Consider the following 20,788-nt stretch of genomic DNA (forward strand, 5'->3'; position numbering starts at 1 on the left):
AGTTTGATGCTCCTAATTTGGTATCTTAAGAAACAAAAAGAGAGAACAAGCAAACACCAGATTTGTGAAGGATGAAGGTGGCATAATATTAACAAAGCAAAAATAATTTTTTTTTTTGTTAGGGGTTTTACATCGCACCGACACAGATAGGTCTTATGGCGACGATGGGATAGGAAAGGCCTAGGAGTTGGAGGGAAGCGGCCGTGGCCTTAATTGCCTGGTGTGAAAATGAGAAACCACGGAAAACCATTTTCAGGGCTGCCGATAGTGGGATTCGAACCTACTATCTCCCGGATGCAAGCTCACAGCCGCGCGCCTCTACGCGCCCAAAAGAAATTAATAGATGGAGAGAGTATTTTCAGAAGATGCTGAACAGGAGAACTAATGACAGTCATTCAATGGACCACCAGGAAGGCAATTAGTTAATGAAGAAAAGGATAAAGAAATCACAATGAATGAAAATGAAATGGCAGTGAGAAAGATGAAGAATGGAAAAACTGCTGGAATAGATGAAATTTCAGTGGAGATGGCAAAAACAGCTGGAGCTGTAGGCCTGCAGTGGACATATCGGAGTTCTCAGCATTGTCTGGGAGAATAAGGAGGTCCCTGAGGATTGGCAAAAAGGAATAATCATCCCCATTTTCAAGGTGATAAGAAAGTATTGAAGAAGTACAGCGGAATTACTCTGATATCCCATGCTAAGATAACAGAGAGGAAACTGGGAAGAAGGATAAGGTTGAGGGTAGAAAATCAGATGCAGGAAAATCAGTTTGATTTCAGAAGTGAAAGGTCAACAATAGAGCCCATTTTCATTATGAGACAACAAATATAACTAATGGAAAAGCAACGGAAGTATGGGAATGATATGCTGATTACATTCATTGACATTGAAAAGGCATATGACAGTGTCCCCAGGACTAAAGTTTGGGACAATCTGGTGCAAAAAGGAATTGGACAGGGATTAATAAAAAAGATCATGGCAATGTAAAGGAATGTTGTAGTTGCGTGCAAACACAAGCTGGCAGGACAAGTTTGTTCAAAATCACTAGTGGGCTGAGACAGGGAAGTGTTCTATCGCCAATCCTGTTTACAATAGTAATGGATGACATCATGAGAATAGCAAAAGCAGCATATGGAGGAAGAGAAATGAACATGATGTTATTTGCAGATGATATTGTGATTTGGGGAGATGATGACATGAATGTTGGATGTGGTGAATGGGAAGATCGAAGAACCCTTGTTACGACTAGAGGGGAGAAAGAAGGGAAAGGTCAAACTAGACTTGCAGACAGCCTCTGGAAGTAGTGGAGACGTTCAAGTACCTGGGGAGTGAATTAATGGAAAAATGCTTGACTCGATGCTGAAATTAGTAAGAGGATTCAAGCTGGAAGTGGTTTCTATCATAGTGTAAGAAACATGTTACGGGACAAAGAAGTGCCAATGGAAGCAAAGGAAACTATGTACAAGATGTATTACGTACCCATAAACTTACGGAGCAGAAACTTGGACAATGACAAAGAAGGATGCGAGTCGAATACAGGCAGCCAAAATGAAGGTCTTGAGGAATATGATACAGAAGAGTAGAAGAGACAAAATAAAGAATGAGAAAATCCAGGAAGAAATTGGAGTGGAAAAAATGAATGATAGAATAGAGCCGATTAAGATGGTTTGGGCACATAAAGCGAATGAGTGATGAAAGAATGCCAAAAAAGGTGATGGAAATGCAAATGCAAGGAAGGAGTGGCCGTGAACAACCACAACTGAGATGGAAGGACACAATCCAATGCAGTATTAGAGAAAGAAACCTGGATGGGGACACAGTGTTGGAAGAGGAGTGGTGGAAAGACCATAGAAAGTGGAGAGGAACCATATTTGCCCCTACCTGGCTACAGCTGGATAATGGGAAATGATGATGATGATGATGATGATGATGATGAATTCAGTCAGGGCAACTCCTCCAAGGCCTGAAACCTGTCTGATATTCTCCTAGTTCATTGTCAAGTTGTAAATGAATTCTATTGAAAATAATTCTAAAGGAAATTTTATAAGTAATGTCCAGGAGTGAAACACCTCAGTAGTTATTAGGGTCTGTTTTGTTCCCTTTTTCATATAGTGGATGGGTGATGGCTGATGTCCAATGTTCTGGGAATTTTTCTGTAATCCAGATGTTGACTGGTTGTTGATGAAAGGCAATTATTGCTGAACTTCCAGCATATTTCCAAACTTCTGTAAAGGTCTGATCTTCTCCAGGTGCTTTAAAATTCATGTCATTCAGTGCTGTGTAAACTTCCTTTATTGTAAGAGGGTTTATATTCTCTGTTGGGGTTGTTATCGGTGCACTGACATCTAAGTGAAGGAATTCTGTTGGTTCTTCACAATTTAGGAGCGTTTGGAAATATTTAGCAAGGATTTGTGCATTGTGATTGTTGTGGCCTAATTCACCATTTCCATCTTGTAATAATAAGGTTCGATGGTTGTGTAAATAGTTTAGTTATTTTGCTTTACGTCGCACCGATACAGATAGGTCTTATGACGGCGATAGGAAAGGAAGGGGCTAGGAGTGGGACGGAAGCGGCCGTGGCCTTAATTAAGGTACAGCCCCAGCATTTGCCTTGTGTGAAAATGGGAAACCACGGAAAACCATCTTCAGGGCTGCCGACAGTGGGGTTCGAACCCACGATCTCCCGAAAACTGGATAGTGGCCGCACTTAAGAGACTGCAGCTATCGAGCTCGGTGTGTAAATAGTTTATAGGTTGTCATTAATAATAATAATAATAATAATAATAATAATAATAATAATAATAATAATAATAATAATAGTTGGGGCTTCATACTTAGGCAAATGTTTTTTAAAAATTTTGTAATAATTCCATGAATGTGATATTTTGAATTCTTCTTCAATTGAGTTCAGAGTTTCTTTAACATATTGTGTTTTTATTCTTCAGGTTTTAGTTGTATATTTGGAGCAAATATTAAATCTGTTCGCTCTCATATCTTCAAATTTCCGTACTGCCATTATTTTAGGGAAGAAATGGTGTTTTAGGTCAGGGAATATATAATTTGTATATTGTTTTCTATGATAATTTTACTTTTTTAACTGTAAATTTTCCCCTTTCTTTCTTACTTACTCACTCACTCTTGACATCGTATAAATCGTGCAGGTCCGGGAAAAACACATTGGGGTCCAGACTGGAGTTTGCCATTTGAAGATCCCTGGTCTCGAGTACTGTTCAAAGACTTTCCATATGAGCTAGTAAGTTTACCAAAGTCACCAACAGACTTTAGTCATTACAGACAACAGCTTTGACAATTAACTTAAAAAACACATCAATGCCATGGTCGTTTTTCCTGTTTTTTACTAGTTGTTTAACATTGCACTAACATATCACATGCAAGGACAGGACATGGCTACGGTTGGGGAGGTAATTAAGGTACAGCCTGGTGTGAAAATAGGAAAGCAGGGCTGCCAATGATGGAATTCAAACCAACCATCTCACAAATGCAAGCTCACAGCTACGTAACCCTGACCGCACAGCCAACTCACTCGGTTGCCATTGTCTGACCTAAACTTTATAACCTCACCAACTCAATAAAGAACATACATACAGCAGGTTTTAGTGCTAAGATGGAATAATTATAGAATTCGCAGTGCCTCTTCACCAAGAGGGTTGTGTTTTTTTTTTTTTTTTTTTTTTAATGCCTCAAACAGTTTAAAGACCTTTTACAACTTTAACTCAAGTTGCCCTTTCAGAGTCTTGTAATAAATTATACATCTGAAAATTGTGCATTATTCACACATCTAGATATATTCACAGAGTTCAGTAAAAAGGGGGGAAAAGTATGCAACTAAATATCGTATTAGTTATGATTACTGTAAATACCTAATAAACTATAACATCTCTTACTTGAACTTCCACAGGTTTGGTTAGAATACGCCGAGCCAGGGCTTCCATCTGCCGTGGAAAAGTGGCACTAAACATTACTGTTTGTCTATCAGGTCTGATATTTTCTATAATTCTCATAACCTGAGGTTCAAATCCCATATCAAACATCCGATCTGCTTCATCCAGGACTACATACGTAACCCTCTTCAGATTGGTTACCCGACCTGGTAAGAAAAATATAATTATTGTACACTCATAAATTGTAATTCTCTTTATATAAACTCTTGCAGAATCTGTGCAAGACACACATCATTTAACTTGAGCACTAAAATAAAATGACTTGATGTTTCAGTTTAAGGAACATGACAATCCAAAGGGGAAAATTTAGATTTAAATCTTCAAAAAAGGAAGGGGGATTGGGTAAAGAAAAGCTTGAAACACAAGAATATGGCTACCTCAACCTAGAGACGTAATATCAAAGGGATAAAATAAAATATGAACCTAGAGAGACTGATGATGATACTTGTTGTTTAAAGGGGCTTAACATCGAGGTCATCGGCTCCCAATGGTATGAAATGAAATGACAACAAAAAGTTCAAATTCATCCACTCACCAAAATAAAATAAAAATTGTCATGAAGAATGAATGGATGGACATGAACCCCGCCAAACAAACAAAAACAGTGGATCAGACTCAAAAAATGATCGTAAATAATAGTATTACTGACCAAGGGACCACTTAGAAAAAGCACAATGATGCTTGATGTCTAAAGGGGTACAAAATCCAGGTCTAAGGCCCCACAGAATGGTACATATCGCGAGTAAAGTAGAACCATGGTATTTGTCATGTTGGGGTACTAATCAAAAGTAGCGAAGACTCACGGTGTTCATGGTGTTCCACACAAGTTGGTACTACTCACAAGTATTGCACTTCGTACAGGGAACGCAGGCCTATGGTGTTTCTCACACAATGGCAACGCAAACCGATGAGGTTCCTCACCTAGGTGTACTAACCACAGGGACTCGTACTATCCCGTGGTATTCCTTACATAGTGGGTACTAATCACAGGCAACGCAGACCCACTGTGCCACTCATATAGTGGTACAACTCACAGGCTACGCCCAGACCCGCGGTGTTGCTCACATGGGTAAGACGCACGGGTACTGGAAACCCACAAACCAGCCTCTTTACTGCTACTAATCACAAACCTATTTCGTACCTAATTTGGTGGTACTACTCGCAAGTACAGGCTACCCATGGGGTTCCCCGCCTGATGGTACGAATCAAAAGTAGTTTCATGGTTCTAATTCAATCATTCCTTGGTCGCCCCTTTTAGTCGCCTCTCACGACAGGCAGGGGATACCGTGGGTGTATTATTCGTCTGCGTCCCCCACCCACAGGGGGTAAAGAGAGAGAAAAAAGAAGAGGAAAGAAGGGATCCGTCACTTCGAAAAATGAAGTAATGGACGAAGAAAGGCAAGGGCCATGAAGGGCGTGAAAATGAAAGACTTCCTAGGCCTCGAATGCTCTAATACCGTCGGGGTCGGTAAAGAACAAGAGTTGACCAGGGATGTCGGGTAGGATAGACGAAAGTGAGGAGCCTGGCACAAGTAAGTGGAAACAATGCTAAGACTCAGCTAAGGGCCCCGTGGTCGCCAATCCACACTCCCAAGCTGAGAGCCCCTTGGGCACCTTTTAGTCGCCTCTTACGACACAGGTGTATTCTACATGTGCGTCCCCCACCCGCAGGGGGTCCTAGAGAGACTAACAGCAGCAGCAGTTATTCCTTGTGTCCAATTATACAACCTTTCCTAACTAACAAACCACTTCTGTACACAGTTTATATTTTTACATACAAATTTCAGGTGACTAAGCACGCTGATTCCCGCATAAAACATGAGCCCATACAAACTGCACTTAACCCTTTCGCACTCAGCGCGCCGATCTATCGGCACTAGAGGTTATGGCGAAAACGCTCACGGTGCCGATACATCGGCTCTGTCTTATTTACGGATTTTGGTCATTTGTGTAGCTGTTAAATCGTAACAGTTGATCATGACGGTAGTTTAAGCTTTGAATTTGTGTTCAACTCAACAGATATATCCACCAGCCCTACAAAATATTTTTATTTTCGACAAATGAAATCTCTTGACCGTGAATGTTTATGTTGTGGTTATTTGAAGTTGTTATTGTGTGGATCTGTTTTGATTGGCTTATGAATACAACAAGTTGATCTTGCTATGAGTCTTGTTTATAGTTTATTTCGTTTCTTTGGTATATCGTGTGTTCAATGTACTTCGTAAACTACAATTTTACTCCTTTTCATAACTCCGTTGTTGCACGTGCTTGCGTCATCTTTTTATCGTAATGGGTAGGCGATATTCAAGGCCGAATGAGGCCGATATCCTTGAATTTTCAGATGATTCAGACTGTAGTAATGACCTTCTTTTGCCGAAAGTGATTCCCGTTATGTGGGAAGTGACACGGTCGTAACTGCTCACCGTACATCGGACCGCGAGGACCTGACATCGATGACCGTTACATGTACACTGAATAACTTTGTGTAATGCTTCATGAGTGAATTGCAGCACACACATCATATTGATATCAAATTGTTCAGAATTTTCTTTCATTCACATCTAAGAGTAAAGAAGGAGGACGCAACAATGTCTAATTTTTCTGTCATTGAAAACAATAAATTATTGTTTTAAATTTATTTTCGAAATTTAATAATTTTTTGGGGCTCAACCAATAACAATACGTCCAAAGTATATTCATTTCTGAAATGCTCATAGCTTCCTGTATTAGTGTGATTAATTTTATTTTAATGTGTGTTAAACTCTTTACGTGTTGAATTTTTGTAATTTGCTTTGGAAAAATCACAAAAATTAGTCTGAATGTCTTCGAGCAAACACCTGCATATAGGCTGAGTGCCAAAGGGTTAAAGGATGTGGGAGAGCGTGGTTGGGTTAGTTGAAGTTAGTGTGTTGTCATTTAATCTCTTCATGTCTGTGAGGTTCCTGTTCAAAGAATTTCACACTGGTAAAAAGTGCCATGGTAAGCAATCCTTGGCAAGTACGTCCTAAGTTTGAGCTAGTCTTCATAATATCTCGAAAGGGAATCTCTTCACTTGTTGATACCGTTTTTTATGTGTTCTCCAGTGCCTCCATAAGTAGTGGTGAAACTTCCCAAGTAGAAGAACTTTTTTTTATCTCTTGGTTTTCCAAGCTCAATTTTGTACTATTCTGGTTTATGCATCTCTTTGGTCATTCTCGGATTGATCTTCAGCTTAGCACCTGCTGCTTATATCACAAAGTCATTTGGCTTGGCTTTGTAGTTATTAGCAAAATCCAAGTCTTCCAAACTTTCTGTTTGTTAAGAAGGAAGCCATACTTTACAGCGTCAACTCAAATGTAACTTTATAAAGCTTTTCAGTTTTTCAAACACTTGCTACGTGAACTAGAACACACACAACAATAGCTAATATTTTCAAAAAACAAGGTTTAAAAGTAGCCTTTAAATGAACAATACACTGCAAAGACACATCAGCAAATGCAACCTGAATAAAAAAGAACTTTTTTCCAAGTCAGAAATTTATGAACTCAAATGTCAAGGACCAAATTGCAGTGCCACATACACAGTATATGCCAAACAAAATGTAATTTCCACACCAGGAACAAAGAACACAAAACATGTGATTAGATACAATCAACATTCAGCATTTGGAGAGCATGTTTACGACGACTCACCATTTCAGACATAATACAGATCTAAAAATTTTACATATCAAAAATAAAAGCAAATCTTTGAACAGTAAAAGGAAGCTATCAAAATTTTCATCACAAAAAAAGTTAACCAAGCCAACTTCAATGACCACACACATTTAAAAAAAAAACCCCTACCCCCACCCTCAATCCTATTTGCACTTCTTAATTTTTTTTTAGCAAAAATGCATACTTTTTGTATAGCGCTTAATGAATCCCACAGGAGGTACTCTTGACTTAAATGTCTGGAATATGCATTATGGTATTCTTAACAGTAGTAAATTCTCTCAATTTACGCAGTGCCTTAACCACCCTATCAGTTTTAGTACATTATGATTTATCACAAAAACTAATGTCATACAAGATACTCTTTATTCTACTTCATACTTGAAGAAGGCAATTTTTTTTACGTCGCAAATAGGTCTTATGGCGACGATGAGACAGCAAGGGCCAGGGAATGGGAAGAAAGTGGCTGTGGCCTTAATTAAGGTACAGCCCCAGCATTTGCCTGGTGTGAAAATGGGAAACCTCGGAAAACCATCTTTAGGGCTGCCAACAGTTACTTTATATAGCAGTTTCCTCCTTCCTCGACAGTCTTTCCCTATCCTAGTGGTAAATTCACCCCAGCACTTTTTCTTTCTTCTTGGATTCTTCAATTTACAACCAACTTCTTATTCCGATATTCCTCTGCTCGCTCTTCAATTTCTACCTTTTCCTTCTATTGCTCATTTTTTGTTTTATATGGCCTAATTTTCTCTTCAGCATATTACTTTCTTATATACTGTATTTTCTCATAAAATTAATCCTTTTTTATTAAAAATATAAACGAAAACTTTGGATGCATAAATTATTCAAGGAATTTAGATATTTAAAAATAATTTACAATTCATTTACATTTAAAGGATACATCAAATATAACATACATACAATTGGTTCAACTCATTTCCGACGTGAGGTTTTTTCTGAAAAGTCAAATAGGGTATAGTACATCAGGGAAGTTGAACGCGTGGATCTGAAGTAGCGACACTGGAAAATATTCTTCCTGTTACGAGCTGACAATACATTTTTTTTTGCTAGTGGCTTTACGTCACACCGACACAGATAGGTCTTATAGGGACGATGGAATAGGAAAGGGCTAAGAATTGGAAGGAAACAGCTGTGGCCTTCATTAAGGTACAGCCCCAGCATTTGTCCGGTGTGAAAATGAGAAACCACGGAAAACCATCTTCCGGGCTGCCGACAGTGGGATTCGAACCCACTATCTCTCAGATGCAAGCTCACAGCTGCGCGGCCCTAACCACACGGCCAACTCGCCCGGTGCTGACAATACGACCTGAAGTGAAATAAACATGAACTAATAAAAGTACAATTCATGTATGTACATACTAATGACATACCAGCAAAAAGGAAAACTGTCCAACACGAGAATGACCCAGCATCAAAGGAGGGACCTCGCTAGATTTCCCCAAACCATTCGTATCCAATCTTGTACGAATGACGTGTCTATCCGCCCTTTATCTTGGATACGAATGTGGACCCTCGCAGAAATTTTACTTTAGGCATTGTTTTTTGGTTTAGAACAACGTAAGGTGGAAGCTTTCTGCCATCACCTGTTATAGCAAGCATTGCAATTTTCAGTAAATGGTTGTTTTTCACTTGCGGTAGTGCGTACTATAACCAAGACCGACTCGTCGGTCTTGCTATAACACTCTATGTCCCATTCTAATTGATTGTTCGACTTTGTGGCATATTCAACATTAAAAACTTAATATCTGGTCCATATTGAAAGGAGATAACATACAACAGAAGGAAATTTGATCGATCCACCTTCTTTCAATACATAATATCGTCGTTGCCAGGACAAAACCTCCTATGTGATAATATTTTTGGAGATATACTGACCTGCAGCACATACATTATGAAGAGCGAGAATGCCTTGACGATATTCACACAATATTACACCTTAGATGACAGAACCTTATCGGCCAAATTTCTAAGCTAAAATATTTCACATAGGAGGTTTTGTCCCGGCAGCAACGCTATGTTTTTAATATGATCACAACATTTTTTAATCAGTACCGGTTTCGATGTCTATGGACACCATCATCAGTTGAAACAGGTCGTATGAACAAAGATATACAAGTATATAGTACATATAATAGAGCCTAAGTAAATTACATTAACAGGATGAAGTAAAAATACAATGCTTAAAAGAATGTAAACAAGTTTTGTGCTTGCTGGTCAAAGTATAAAATGAAAGTGAAGACATTAACAAATGTTTAAAGATTTGATCGATTTGAAATGGTTAAAAAGTCTCTAGCGTAGCACTGCTAATCACTAGGTGAAAATAAAACATGTACATCCAAAAACTGTCGTAGTATGCAGTCCTTCCACAGAGTATTGATTATAAAGTAAGATAAGTAAGTTTGATGGTGGCTTGTAACACTAACTCATGAAAAGAAGCCATCATTTATAAGGTACTCAAAGAAGTGGATCATATTGCAGGCAAAGAGAAAGTAGGTATATGGCCAGAAAGTTCTCGATCCAATTCGGAACCTAAAGTATGAAAAGAAAGTTAAAATGAAATATTGGAAATAGGGCAAAACACTGTAAAGTTAAGTAGGAGACTCGCCTATAATGGCCTGATGTGTGTGTGGAGAGTGGCAAGGAGCAAGTGCTAGAGTTTGCTAGAAGCATAGAACATCGTTAAGAGGGGGAAGGAATGGGTCAGGAAGGGCCTTCTTGCCTACCATCAGTCACAATCAAGTTCGAGAGTTTTCATTACAATGGCAGACACTCACTCTCCACCTGACTTTTTACAACCTCAGAAAGACTGTCTTAATGGTTTTCCCAACTGAAATCAACATGTCATTACAATGACACCAGTAGGAATGTGAAATACTCGATCAAATGAAAAACCACACATTTTCTCACTTTTAACAAACAGTACTACGCTGCCGATCTAACGGTACAAAGTTCCAGAGCTGGAATGACCAGGCCACAGACAGCCATGATCCATGAACACGCTTTAATTTCAGAGAAGTGGGAAGAGGGGGGAGGGAGCCGAACAGTGTGAAGTCCCAGGGCAAAATCTATGCCCATTTACTCATCTATTTAATAGGAGTACCCAATGAGTCGGAAAATCACAATTCACTACACTGGTGCCGGAAAAAACTATCTGACTTGGAGGCAAATTTTTCCTCCAAGCCAGAGGAGAAACCCCTTCCTCACTGCTAATTTGGAATAAAATGAATGTCGAATTTAATAAAAGTGAAAAGGATGAAGCTTCTCTGAAGACACGGCTCTTTTCAGCGTTGAATTTAGAGTTATTTAGTGAATTGTGGTGCTAAATTTGGAATAGGCCGAAATTGTAATTCTAGACCAGGTTATAAGTGAGCCACTGCCATTATTCCGGTAAGTGTGCACACTGATCATTCCAACCAGCGTGTCAGAGTAGGGATCGAATAGCTAGGATGCTATGATGAACCAGTGTGTTACATACCAGCAGTATCAGAAAATGTATGAACCTGAGGAATGGCATGCTAAAGAAGAAAATTTTCTAACTCCCAAGCTATTTCCTGCATGTATTCAGTTAGGCTGTTATACTCGGTACGCAGCAGTAATCCCATCTATCAGAGTTGAGTGACAGCATAAGAGACAAAGAACATCACAACAAACAATGGTCAATGTAATGTTACTGTTGATCAATAATACGTGCTTTCGATGAAGCTTCCCCTAGCCAGCCCGCCGCACGGCGCCAGCATACAAAAACTCGTTAAGCAGCTTATGTTCCTTATGTCGCAGCTCAAGGAACTAAGAGTGGAGTACAAGGAAACTGTCAAACTATTACAAGATCAGCTTCAGGCTAAGGACAGGGAACTTGTGAAAATCAAAAGTGACTTTTAAAACAAGCAAGATGAACTGGAGCAATACCAGCGGCGGCAATGTATCCGTATTTTCGGCATTCCGGAAAAGGAAGGGGAAGATACTGATGCCATTGCAATAAGCATTGCAAGAGATCTTGGTGTCGACCTTGACCTTCGGGACACTGACAAGAGCCATCGCATAGGAAGACGATTGGGCGTAAAGCCACAACCTCTAATAGTGAAATTCGTTTCCTACCGGAAGCAGAGTGAAATCTTCCACAAGAAAAGATGACTTAAGGGGACGGCGGTCACAATAAGAGAGGATCTGACTGCAACAAGGCTCGCAGTCCTTAAGGAGCAATTTCGAGCTTTGGTGTATGGAACAGTTAAATGAACTAAAGTGATCATCTATGCGGGGGGGGGGGGGGGGGGGGGGGGGGGTAGAAGGGTCACAACATTTTTGTAACATTCTATTGTAGTTTAATTTTATAGTTATCCTTGTAGTATGTAATAATTTTTAATTTTAACTCTCTCTTAGAACGTAATTAGTAATGTAGTTTCCTTCTGGTTGCCGTAGTGGTAGATTGGTGTTAGCAGCAGTAAACTGGGCCCAGTGCCTTATTTTTGTTGTATTTATTTCCACTTACATTAATGCTATATTGCCATTATCATATGCATCGCTGCAAACTGTTATTTCCATTCCCATTATTGTCATAATCATCTCCAATATAACTGAGAACAACGTAAGTTACATAGAAAATATAAATTGAAAGTGAAGAAAATGAATTCAACCACGCTTAGTCCCTCTGGTAACGAACTTGAGACAAACGAACAGGCTCCCCTCTACATTCCCAACTTTACACAAAGTCTTTCACTTTCTCCACCCTACCCCAGTGTCCCTGCCATTTAAGTAGGATAACTTTGGCCATACAGGGTAACTTCAGCCACTGACGAATAGCAACACTTATTTTCTCCTGCCTCCTATACTGAAAAAGATGAACCACTTGTAACAAATAAAATGTACATACAATAGAATGCTCTATCAAAACTCGGTAATCAAAAGAATACTGAAGAACAAGGTAGAAATTGAAGAGCGAGCAGAGGAATATCGGAACAAGAAGTTGGTTGTGAACTTCTTGAAGTGTTGGGGTGAATTTACCACTAGGATAGAGAAAGACTGTCAAGGAAGTAGGAAACCGCTATATAAAATAACGGTCAGCAGCCGTAAAGATGGTTTTCCGAGGTTTCCCATTTTCACACCAGGCAAATGCTGGGGCTGTACCTTACTTAAGGCCACAGCCAATTCCTTCCCACTTCTTGTTGACAGTATTTCCTGTGTGTATTTCCCATGCAGACCTACTTTATAAACATCGCCTTTCAGTTAGAGATTATTCTTGTTCAAGTTCACATCATGCCGTCTAATCGCGGAGTACTGTCAAGAGGCATGAGAGAATGCAAAATTGAAGATATGTTAGAAGTTAGTGGAGATAGTGAGCTTTCTAGTTGTGGTTCAGAATTATATTCTAATGAATGTAGTAGTGATAATGATTCCAAGAATCATAATGTGAACAAATACTGTGTGAAGATCGAGGGACAGCCCTACAAAGAAATGTTACTGGTGATATCTGGAGTCACAACATTCGATTTGACGAACTGAAAATATGGGGAAACAATGCTGGTCCAAATCATGATTTACCTTCCAGGAGTTCAGAAAAAGATTTTTATGAATTATTTGTGGGATCGGAATTTTATGAGCTAGTAGCAAAGCAGACGAATATTCATGCTGAATATTTACAAAGAAAAACTGACACTGTTTATACTACCTGGCAAGACACTCAGGCTGATGAAATAAGAGCATATGTAGGAGTTCTAATTTATATGGGATTGATTGTTTTATCTTCATTCTTTATGATATGAGTAACCAACCAGCTCTCTCAACTCATGGAAACAGACAGCTGAACTCCTGGCGCAATTTGGTGCAACAGCTGATCGAGAACTTCACGTCCCACAAACATACGGGCAGGAAAAGAAGTTTACCCATTGACTGTCCATCCCGTAAATTATTTCATTCTCTTGTGAAGGTACCTGGTCGTGCCAAAGAGTGTGCTTTGTATTTACAAATGAATAATAGGGCAGCTTCCGGGAGAGGCAAACACAACATTCAAATGTAAGCAATGTGATCTACCATTGTGCAGGACAATTAAATTGAAATAACAAATAACGTAGTTCAACCTATTCAATACAAGTAAATAAGAAATGTTGTGTTACATTCCTATTTAATTATAAGCGGAAGCGGTACCGGTTTCGACCCCAATCTGGGTCATCATCAGCCGAATAAAATGCAAAAACAATGCATAGGTAAAAAAGAAATTAAAGAATGAGTCTTTAACAAAAACAGTTGAAGATCAATATAAAATAATGGGGATAGGCACTGCGCGATTTTAAATCGTAAAATCGAGAAGAAGTACATCAGTCACTTAAGGAGCAATCTTCTGAATAGTTCTAAAGAATCTAAAAGATTCTAGTTACATACTTCATTTATATTAAATTGTATTTTATATATATAGATATATACATTTTCGCAACCGAAACAATTACAGACTGGATCACTAAGCTATTCACTGAGTTCTGTCGGCATTTGAAAGCACAGTGCCGGACATTGAATATGTTGCGTTGATCTTCAGGAGCTAGAATTTTGCTTCAATCAAGCGACTCATCTTCGATTTCTACACAGTTCTGGGACTTCATATTTACTAAATTGTGTTGTGACTTCTCGCCTGTTATTATATGCAGGCTGGCTCACTTAACTGTTCTCCACTTCTCATAAACATTTTGAGACAGTGCCGAACTTTGCATGTGTTGTGCTACTATTCAGAAAATTGCGCCTTAAGTGATTGACCTTCTACTTCTTCTAGATTTTACAATTTAAAATCGCGCAGTGCCTATCCCCATTATCTTATATTGCTTCTTCCACTGTTTTTGTTAAAGACTCATTCTTTAATTTCTTTTTTACCTATGCATTGCTTTTGCATTTTATTCGGCTGATGATGACCCAGATGGGGGTCGAAACCGGTACCGCTTCCACTTATAATTAAATAGGAATGTAACACAACATTTCTTATTTACTTGTATTGAATGGGTAGAACTACATTATTTGTTATTTCAATTTAATTGTGATACAGCTCAATACGGAACATCACGAAATTTTTATCTTTAAATTGTGCAGGACAGGATACTTTGTGGAATACCATCAGGACCAAAATGTGGATATTCAAAATTAGGGTGAGTACAAATTTATATGCATTAATCATTTAGAAACGAAATGCAAAAGAAATTACATTTATACCTTTATTTGTTTGACTTCTGGTTATTTTCTTTAAAGGGTGGTATTTATGCTGCTGTGCCTATTTGGGATTTATAGGAATCTGTGCGAAAACACCGTAATTACGGCCGGGCATCTGCCTCTAAATGGGGAGCGGCAAAGTGTTAAGAAAATAGTAGTCTAAAACGAAGGAGTAATAAAAATTACTCCAAACAAGAACTGATATAGAAATGGCTTCAAAGACCAATAGTATTAACATGAACTAAATAGGGCACCTTCTGAACGAACAAAAGTAGCAATCACACCAATTGACAAGTAAGAAAATACAGCAGATGTCCATTATAGCGAGAATTCACAACGACAAAAAATTTACTCACTATAGCGGATTGTCGTTATATACAATTTTTCATAATTTTTTTTTCTAGTGGCATTACATCGCACAGACACAGACAGGTCTTAAGGCGACGATGGGACAGGAAAGGGCTAGGAGTGGGAAGGGAGCAGCCGTGGCCTTAATTAAGACACAGCCCCAGCATTTGCCTGGTGTGAAAATAGGAAACCACGGAAAACCATTTTCAGGGCTGCCGACAGTGGGTTCGAACCTACTATCTCCCAAATACTGGATACTGGTCGCACTTAAGCGACTGCAGGTATCAATCTCAGTAAAAGAATGTTAAAGGAACATCAAGACCAGTGACACTTCACAACGAACTATTAGATAATTATAGACTAACAATTCTCATTGACGCATGTTTTATCACTACAATGTATCATTTAAACTGGGCATATTCTCTATCACCTTTAACACTGTTACTCGTTTAGCACCACCCGGGGGTCACATGTAGGGTAATTTGAGGTAATACCTACGGACGTAACTTTCCCCACATCCTAAACTGAGTACTGACATTATTGCCAACAGGATCGTGGACCTCACAAGGACAAAGAGGGACAAGAATCATACCAGAATAGTAAAATGTAACCTTTCTAAATTCAAGAGCAGTGCCCCGAGAAACGAGCCGCTTTCCAGGCCCTTTTCGACAGTGGAAGTAGAAAATGCAATAAAACAACTGAAAATCGGCAAGGCTGCTGGGCCCGACAATATCTACAATGAATTTATTAAGAACATGGGCCTGCATTGTACACTGACTGAGCAAATGTCATGGGATAGTGGAGCAATGATGCACAGGTGTGTTGACCGTGTAAGCAGTGGCTGTGCATGTGACAGGTGTAACATGGAACGTCGTCATGAGCTGACACCGTTCGAACGGGGTATTGTGATCGGTGCCCGACGGATGGGAAGTGCGATTTCGGAAGTGGTGCGGGAATTCGGCTTCACACGATCAACCGTGTTCAGAGTGTATCGTGAATGGCTGAATGCGGGTGTCACCGTCCACAACAGACGAATGACCGGCCATCCAGCCACCCTCGATGACCGTGACCGGCGACATCTGAGACGGATTGTCAGTAGTGACAGACTGGCAACCGTGCAACAAATCATAGCTCAATTCAACACAGGCCATGCTAGACACGTCTCCCAGTGGACAATCCGTAGGAACATGGGTTCTATGGGGTATGGGCGCCGGGCCGCACACGGGTGCCACTGTTAACTCAATGTCATCGGGCACGACGACGCGCATTTGTCACCAGTCATCAGGGATGGACACTGGAACAATGGCGTAATGTGATATGGTCCAACGAATCACGATTCCAACTGCACTATGCCGATGGGAGGCACCGTGTATGGCGCAGACCACATGAAGCAATGGATCCCGCCTGCCTCGAAGGTGTGGTCCAGGGCGCTGGTGTCTCTGTTATGGTCTGGGGTGCATGTTCCTGGTATGGAATGGGTCCCCTAGTTGTTCTGGAAGAGACTTTGAATGGTATGCGGTATGTTGAGCTGCTCGGAGACCATCTCCACCCACTTTTGACCTTCCAGCGCCCAGACGGTTCTGCGCCGCCACATCGCTCCCACATCGCCCGGGAATGGTTCCAGGAACATGCAGCGGAGGTCCAACGACTGTCATGGCCACCCAGGAGCCCCGATATGAATCCTAACGAGCATATCTGGGATGTCCTGGAACGCAGGCTCCGTGCCATGGATCCTGCACGCATGAACAGACCAGCATTGGCGGCCGCTCTGCAAACGATTTGGTGTCAGCTAAGTCCAGAGGACTACCAGGGACTTGTCAACTCACTTCCACGGCGTCTCACAGCAGTTCGCAGGGCCAGAGGAAGCCCCACACACTATTAGGTGACTATCCCATGACATTTGCTAAGTCAGTGTATATACTGGCTCACTTCTCCCTTTACTTACATACTCCAAAAGAACAGATTGCCCAGTCAGTTCAAACTGTCAAAAGTTATAGCCATTCTCAAACCTGGCAAACCTGAGAACAGCCCTGAAAGTTATCGACCAATAGCACTGCTTAGCTGCATATTCAAGCTTCTTCAATGAATCCTCCTAACCAAAATAGCTCCGTTCATTGAAGCTGTTACTCCTCCTGAAAAAGCTGGATTCAGACATGGACGCAGCAGCACTGAACAAATTCTTGCTCTAACTACACATATCAAAGCTGGTTTTTAAGAACAATTAAAATCAACAGCTGTTTTCATTGACCTGACTGGTGCATATAACACTGTTTGGGGACAGGGACTGATCTACAAACTACTGCAAGTTGTACCAAGTCGAGGAATCGTGAATCTAATATATAGCATGCTTAGCGAAAGAGAATTCCAAGTATTTCTAGGCAACACTAAAAGCCACAAACGAAAACTAAATAACGTTCTACCACAGGGATCTGTTTTGGCATCATTGTTATTCAATTTGTACATTCATGTTTTTTTTTTTTTTGCAAGCTGCTTTAAGTCGCACCGACACAGATAGGTCTTATGGCGACGATGGGACAGGAAAGGGCTAGGAGTGGGAAGGAAGCAGCCGTGGCCTTAATTAAGAGGCACAGCCCCAGCATTTGCCTGGTGTGAAAATGGGAAACCACGAAAAACCATCTTTAGGGCTGCCGACAGTGGGGTTCGAACCCACTATCTCCTGAATACTGAATACGGGCCGCACTTAAGCGACTGCAGCTATTGAGCTCGGTCATTCATGATTTACCAACCACAACGTCAACTAAGTTCATATATGCTGACGACATTGCACTGGTAGCAACAAAGTAATAACTTTGAAGACGGTGAACAAATTCTTACGGAGGACCTCAAGAAGATGTCAACTTTCTTTAAGACCTGGAGATTGATCCCCAGCACAACAAAAACTGAAGTCTCTTGTTTCCATCTAGCGAATCGTGCTGCAAACTACAAACCTAGAGTTCTGCTCAATGGACGAAAGCTGAGGTACAATCCTTTCCCAAAATATCCTGAAGTCACTTTAGATAGAACTTTGAACTTCAAAGAGCACATCACTAAGCTTTCTCACAAAGTCGCCGCAAGAAACAACATACTGCATCAGCTCTGTGGTACCTCCTGGGGAGCCTCTGCTGATTGTCTACGTTTAACTGGCATCAGCCTTGTCTACTTAGCTGCTGAGTACTGTGCTCCTGTCTGGTTGGAAAGTGTACACGTGAAGAAGATAGACACAAAATTGAATGATACAATGCGCTGCATTACTGGTACCATCAAATCAACTCCGTGTCACTGGTTACCTGTGCTGAATCACATCCTAAGGCGGAAGCAAGCTCTACTAAGGTAAGCTAAGAAAATCTTTGCATCACCCTCTTTGCCACTGCACCAAGAATTCCATCATCCGTCACTGCAGCGACTGCAATCAAGAAGACCAGCAAGTGTCACTGCAGGGCAACTCATTGCAGATGGATTTGACCTAAATGAAAGCTGGAAGCATGAGTGGTCAAGAAAAACATTGGGAACAAGTGTCCAGCATCTTGATCCCACAAAGAAGCCAAACGGTTTTGACCTACCGAGGAACCTCTGGTGCCGTATCAACAGGTTAAGGACTGGACATGGTTGTTGCCATTATTTCAGGTACTAGTGGGGTTGGATCAGTTCACCAATGTGTGATTGTAATCTGGAAGAACAGACGATTGAGCACCTGGTCCAACGCTGTCTTCATTCGTAACATGGCACTCCTGACGATTTGTTCGCTCTCACACCCGGTTTAACTGAATGGCTGAGAAGGATGGACTTTAAAGTTTGATTTTGTCTTGTATATATATTGTATAAAATCACCATAGATTAAATAAATCATTTAAACTTAGAAATAAGTCGTCCTAAACTTAGAATGAGTAGTGTTTAACACTCTATGTTATTTAAAAAAAAATCAAGGTTGTTCAGCAGCTGAAGATGGCCTATTATAAGGGCCAAAACCGGTACTGAAAAATGTTTTAAGTACTTTAATATAAATAAAAGTATTGATTAGGTGGGAAAATCCAGCCTTACAATTGTAATCATTGGAATCATCAATATGGGACATGAAGCTAATAAACTAGGATAATACACAGTTTATTATAGGAATTTTCAAGAGAAGGACAAAAGCTGTTGTTACAACAGAGTTCTCGCTATATGCCGTACTCGCTATAGCGGACTTCTACTGTAGGAAAGATTGCTACTATTTTGAGGTGTGTGTGTGATTAGTGTTCCATGTACAAGTCTACAAGCATTTTGGAAAGAGCAAAAAAAGACAGTGCAGTCAATGGTGAGAATAACAAGCTGGAGGTTACAGACATGACAGTAGAAAGAACGATAGTTGGTACCAGAGTATGGGAAATATGACAGAAAGGCAATCACAATAAAGAATTAAATGCTAATTAAGGAATGAATAAATGAAGGTCCGAGTATGAACGAGGACAGTGTATTATTAAGGAAAATAATGGACTGTCATGGAGAGTACAGGAAGCATAGGAGGACTAAGGTGGTGATGACTGGACTCAGTTTTTAATGATGCCACGGTAAGAGGGCTAGAATGGAACATAATCAGTGCTAGTTACACACAGAACATTGTGGAAGACCTTAATTCATTCACAGACGCTTGCAGACAGAATGCAGAAAGACCTAAGAGTCTGGCTGTCAAGACCAAATTTTCAGTATGTTTTAAACAAATGAAAAATTATACATAAAAACTGGCAGTTATGTTCATGTGTTGTACATCTAGAGAAGCAAAATGACAAAATACCTCATGGGAAGATGTTGACCATACAGAAGAATTACGAGATCAAAAATAAGTTACTACACGCAATCTAAGGCATTAGTGTTGACAATCAGGCTGCAATGAGAGTTGATGATAGATTTCAATCTCAATAAACTGTAGTCTTTCCCCCTTACTGCTCATTTGTAGCGATCATTTAATGAAAAATGTAAAATTCAGCCAAGTGAAAATGTGACAAGCAGTTCAGTGTAAGCCAATGGTTTGATTTCAATGACAGACAGTGAAGAAAACATTCAACTTAGTATTGCAGAACTTGAAAAGAATATGAACATTTTCAAGACTAAGGTGAAGTTGGTTGGGAAATACATAACACGAATGAATGCCAGGAAATGAATACGAAAACAGATGGATCATTTCAAGCACGATTCGAAAACGGTTAATTCAAAATCCTGCCTAATTCGAAGAGGCTCTCGTTCCTGAAAACATGAGATAATGTTTTGCATGTTATTTAAATTGTTTAATTCAAAACACAGATAATTCTTAATTCGAAGTACAATGTCCGCCCCATTACCGAAATTTAGACTTAAATTCGAAACTACCTTTACATTTAAAACAATAGTATTTTACAGAGTAATTTAAATTCAACCATGTCACAATAGAAAGCGTCTTCCGGAACGTGCAGGGGTTGCTTTCTGCATTTTCACACACTTTGGTGTTTCTACAGTGTGCTCCAGAACTGCTAGGTTCGAGTGTAATCTGAATTCTTTTGTATTCAACGTTTTAAGGAATGCCGTAATATCATGTAACAGGCAGTGTAAGGAGAAACCGAATCCACGAA

The 20,788-nt window shown here is 40.0% G+C and overlaps 1 protein-coding gene across 4 annotated transcripts in view; it reads right to left on the reverse strand.

The window, feature by feature from the left end:
* Positions 1-20,788, reverse strand: part of Prp5 (pre-mRNA processing factor 5) — a 268,041-nt gene that overhangs the window by 110,825 nt on the left and 136,428 nt on the right. For all 4 annotated transcript variants that reach the window (XM_067136316.2, XM_067136315.2, XM_067136314.2 and 1 more), the window contains one exon: positions 3,907-4,109. In XM_067136316.2, coding sequence (XP_066992417.2) covers positions 3,907-4,109 — 203 coding nt within the window. The remainder of the gene's footprint in view (positions 1-3,906; positions 4,110-20,788) is intronic.

Source organism: Anabrus simplex, chromosome 1, assembly GCF_040414725.1.
Source record: "Anabrus simplex isolate iqAnaSimp1 chromosome 1, ASM4041472v1, whole genome shotgun sequence".
Classification (NCBI taxonomy): domain Eukaryota; kingdom Metazoa; phylum Arthropoda; class Insecta; order Orthoptera; family Tettigoniidae; genus Anabrus; species Anabrus simplex.